Below are 5057 nucleotides of genomic sequence, written 5' to 3'. Positions count from 1 at the left end.
TTATTCTATATATAAAATTTCGTATCACTCATAAAGTCAAAAAACACACATAAAAGATTTTACTTATTTATTTCTTAACTGGTCAAGACATTTAATCTCCAAAATTTATTCTAACGTTGAATCTTCCATTAGCACGTTAGCACCAACATATATTTGGCGTTTATCAAATATCTCTAGGATTCTGGAAAATAACTTTCCAGCAATAATTGTTTTAGGTTATTAAAAATAAAATGATCACACCACATACAAACTTAACCAGTTTAAGTAATATGAGTAGTATTCTTGTTGCATAATTTAAGATGGTTATTACTTGAGACCTTTGAATGACTTACCGCCCTAAGCGTTTGTATAGAGACATAAAATTTTGAGTAATTTTCTGATTCTGTGACAAAATAACTATGGATACACTATCTCAGTTCCAAATATCTTAAGCCCGAAATTTCTGCCACTAAAACGAGTTGAGACCATTGAATCAGCCAGAGATATTTTAATTCTTCATGCATCATGCTTCCTTTTCAGAATCCGGCTTACTCACCTAAAATTAAGTTTTTATTTTCAGTATTTCTGACTTCAATCCGATGAACCATAATAGTACGACAATAACTGATACCTAAAGGTTCACCTTTTGGCTGCAGATTATAATTATAATTCTTCACGTGTAGAATTGAGATACTTCCTTCATTTTAAAAATATATTGTATTTTTAAAGGATCGTTGATGTTGTTTTGTAGAGAAATGACATTCCACATGACATTCCATCATTTTGTATCTTTTTAGCCCTGATGAAGCCCTGCAAAGTGGGGCGAAACGTCGGAAAATAAATAATTGTAAACTATTTTTGTTTCACCTTTGACCGCAACCCTGACCATCTTCTTATATATCAATTTTTACGGTCAACTATATATACATATATACAATATTATAAAATGTATTAATGATTGGACATAAGCTTTACATTTTCTTAGAAATTACTGGTCTAGTTGGCTTTTTAGTCCTTGATGCAATTCAATAAATATTTTTTGTGTTACTTATTATAAAAGAACCTGTGCGTGAAACTTAAAAATGGTTCTATTTCATTAAAGGTTTTGCAATTACACTCAAAATATACTTTTCTATTTCTAACAAAGATACCAGAGGCCTTAAAAGAAAATTATATTCTTCAAATAAAAATAAAAAGAAGAGGTCTCTAAATAAGGAAAAATAAATATACCATATATGCATACCAGTAATTTATTTATTGACAAAATATTCGTCACCGAACTAGACTAACACTATATATTAATTACTACAAAGGTTAATTTTCAATTGAACCATAAAGGTGTCATCGAATGCGGGAAGAGGAGATACATGAAAGTCATTTTGCTTGTTTATAAATTAAACCAATTTATTGAGAACCTAATAATACATCATAGGAAGAAGATGAAACCCAACTTTGGTCTCATAAGCTCTGGTCTCACTTCAACCTATATTAGTTCAGTCGATCCTGTAGGAGACGGCATGTCCTGGGTTGTTGACAATGGTGGTGAGGGTGGCTGGAAGGCCGAGCTGAGCGGCATAGGGAGAGGCGATGACTGGGGCGGCAAGAGGAGCGGCGATAGTTCTGGCAGCAAGTGGAGCGGCAATGGGAGCGTGGATGGGAGCGGCGTAGGCAGCGGGGGCGGCATAGACGAGAGGAGTAGGGAGTGGGGCGGTGGCGGCTGGGGTGGTGAGGAGGCTCCTGCGGGCACGACCGTGAGCGGCGAGGTGGGCGGCCTTAGCGATGGCTACCTCGGGAGTGTCAGCGATGGGGGCGGCTGGGCCGAGTGGGAGATCGTTAGCGGCGACCCTGTAGCCCAGGCTGTCGGCGACGTAGTCGGTCCTGTGTACGTGTCCGTCGGTGGGGTTCAAGTAGCTGAAGCTTCCAACGCGGTTTCCATGAGCGTCCTGGACGGAGGTGTGGGTCTGGCCGGGTTCGGAGTGTCCGAAAGCGGTGTTACCATGTTCGTCCTGGGCGTGGTATTGGGTCTTGATTGCTGGGGCAGCGACGGCTACTGGAGCAGCGATGGCGGCACGGGCAGCTACGACTGGAGCGGCAGCGATGGCTGGAGCGGCAGCGTAGGACAGGGGGGCAGCAGCGATGGCTGGAGCGGCGGCGTAGGACAGGGGGGCAGCAGCGATGGCTGGAGCGGCGGCGTAGGACAGAGGGGCGGCGTAGGAGAGTGGAGCACCGTAGGCCAAGCCTTGGGCGGCTAGTCCTGGAGCGATGACTCCTGGAGCGGCCAATCCTGGAGCGAGGAGACCAGGGGCGACCAATCCTCCGAGGGCGCTATAACCCAGGCTAGCCTTGGCCAAGGAGCAAGCCACAACGGCGCTAAGGACGATCTGGAGTCAAAGAATAATAATTAACTACAAACAATTTCTAAAAAGTTATTTTAAAACAAAACATCTCTACATATTTATAATTCCACATTAAACTCAAACCACCACACTCTTCAGTCATTTTTTGATGACTTCAAAATTTGTTCATGGTTATTTTGAATTAATAAAGATAGATGAGTAGTTGTGCAAAATATCAACTTTAAAAGTTTATATTTCTTATTCAAAGTCTTATTAAAGAGCGGAATTTGGGGCTGTTCTACAGGTGGTAATCTTATGGTTTTGGAAAAAGATCGTCTAGTTTGTAAAGGGGTAAAGTAAAGGGATGAAATATATAAAATAGAAATAGATTAATGTTTTATGCTGTCCCTTCTCAAAAACTAAAACTTTATTAGTACACCAGAGAGCAGTAGGTAACTTAAGATCGGCTAGATAAATGTAAAAATTCACATTTCTATGATTAAAGCGAAAATTAATTGCTTGACTTATGCATAGCAATCAATACAAGCCAAAGCGCACGAGAAGTATGTTCTATATAAATTGTTTTTTTAAAGTTTAGTTCATTGCAAAATAACTTATGTTCTCGATACCCGTCCATTCCACGTCACTGTACCGTTTAAGGGAGCTTCGTAATTACAATTTTAACGATAACTTCCTTGGTAAGTAATAAGAATATTTGATACAGAAGAGCACTATCGGATTAATACACTTTGGCTAGGAAAAATATATTTTTTATGTTCATATTTTTCATTTTAGTATCAAATATTAATCACTACTAAATAGATTCGATCTAATTGTTCTAAATAGTCATTACTTCAATTTCTATTTTATTAACTAATTAACATTTGTGATCGTAATCCTAACTATGTTTTATTATTCAATATTATTTTTAAATATCCAATAATCATTCTGCTATGAATTATTTTTATCGGTTACTTGCTTTTTAAATCTCAAATCAGATTACTCCTACCAGCTCTATGAATAGATAGTTGACTTTTAAAATATTTCTTTATTGATTAGTTGAAAAACAGAAAATATAATTGTGTTCCTTACCAACAACTTCATGGTTCCAATAGAATCGAACTGAGAGACCAATTGACCAAATGTTGGTACCCCGGCTTTTTATATTGTGACCTTCAAGGTCGCCACCATTTGGTACTTCCTAGTTTGGATGGGCGTGGCAGAAAACTCCGCCCTTCCAAAATGATTCTAAATGTCATGTATTTTAGGAACTAGTCAAACTAACGTAGAGAGGGGTCCGAGCCTTTGTGTTGGGAGCCGGATACGTTTCGGCGCTAGAGGAAAAAAAAACAAGGTTGTTCACGATCACTTAGTTTTCAATTTTTGTAAACTGTTTAATTAAGGATATATCTTCAAGAAAACTAATCAGCATTACGTTTTTACCTACGACTATTAAGGATTATTACCAGTAATCTCGTATAAAGTTATTTGGAAACTGTGACATCTGGTCCAATTTTGACTTTGCTCAGATATAACAAATTTCAAGTTAAAAAAAATTGTTCTTTACCACGTTATAAAAATTGAGTAGCTCAGGTCTTTATTTCCAACATTATCTGCTATGGGTTCTTGGATTGGGTAAAAAAATGGGTACTAGCAGGTTAGCATACTTTTTTACTTCACAGTATTTCATTTATCGTTTAACAATGACTCATACACCTAATAACTGAAACGCATTACTACATATGATTTTCAAATCTATGGGACTCCAAAAAAATAAAAAACTCATAACGAAGCTTTTTATTTTTTCAATATTTTAGTCAAAAACACGATATTCATTATTTTAGTCAAATTTCAAGATCTCCATGGTATGTCAGTAACAGAACGTTGCGCACTGACTTAGACACTTAATGTATTAAAACATAATAATACCTGGGAATTCACCTAGATCGCCGCCTTACCTGGAATCACCATATCAACATCAAACTAACTCAAACTTATGCAAGGTTAGCAATGCTATATCCTGTCCTAAACAGAAATTCCAAATCAAGACCAGAAACAACTGTTCTTATATTTAAAACAATACTCAGGCCACTGCTGATGTACGGACGGCTGTGAAGTCTGGGGAACGGCATCCTTCACGAAAAGGAAAAAACTACAATCTTTTCAAAATAAAGTCCTAAGAATCGCAGTTAATGCTCCTTGGTTCATAAGAAATACCCAATTGCATCGCGAATTACAAATGGAGTTAATAGAGGATTATATCCAAGTTACACTCCCAGTTGCCTACAGTTTAAGGAGCAGTGACCTACAACCTGGGAAACCCAACCTCAACCCGAAGACTGAAGCCCAGACTGCTGCAGGACATTCTTTTATAAATTTTTAATAAATATAAAATTAATTCATAGTCACACTACCTCTATTTACTTATTATTATTATTCATTTTATTTATTTATTATTATTTTTTTTTCTCTCTTTTCTTTTCTCTTCCCTTTTTCAAATTAACTTGTTTCTTTTTACTATTAGAAGACAATTGTTTGTTTTAATTAAGTGTACCAATATCATTATTTTTTGTTATTAAGAAGCATTATTCTTATCTATTTATTTTACTATTATTTTTTTTCTTTTAATAAGAACATTTTATATAGTTAGGGGTGTCATTTGTATGACTATACCCCCTCATAATCAACTGTTAAATAATATATATAATATAAGTTATATCAACCATGTAAGGCCCACCAGGC

At 36.7% G+C, this 5057-nt stretch overlaps 1 protein-coding gene across 1 annotated transcript; it reads right to left on the bottom strand.

Moving 5' to 3' along the window:
* Positions 1–1213: 1213 nt before the first annotated feature.
* Positions 1214–3490, bottom strand: LOC106678702 (cuticle protein 16.5). The gene is made up of 2 exons (XM_014417404.2): positions 3408–3490; positions 1214–2360 (listed from the first exon to the last, which is right to left on the bottom strand). The coding sequence occupies exons 1-2, from the start codon at positions 3417–3419 to the stop codon at positions 1473–1475; spliced, it is 900 nt and encodes a 299-aa protein (XP_014272890.1). The 5' UTR covers positions 3420–3490; the 3' UTR covers positions 1214–1472.
* Between the last annotated feature and the right edge of the window lie 1567 nt (positions 3491–5057).

The sequence above is a fragment of the Halyomorpha halys genome, unplaced genomic scaffold, assembly GCF_000696795.3.
Source record: "Halyomorpha halys isolate HHAL.00 unplaced genomic scaffold, Hhal_1.1 Scaffold155.1, whole genome shotgun sequence".
NCBI lineage: Eukaryota > Metazoa > Arthropoda > Insecta > Hemiptera > Pentatomidae > Halyomorpha > Halyomorpha halys.
The sequence above is the reverse complement of the archived record's forward strand: the minus strand, read 5'-3'. Positions and strand labels throughout refer to the sequence as shown.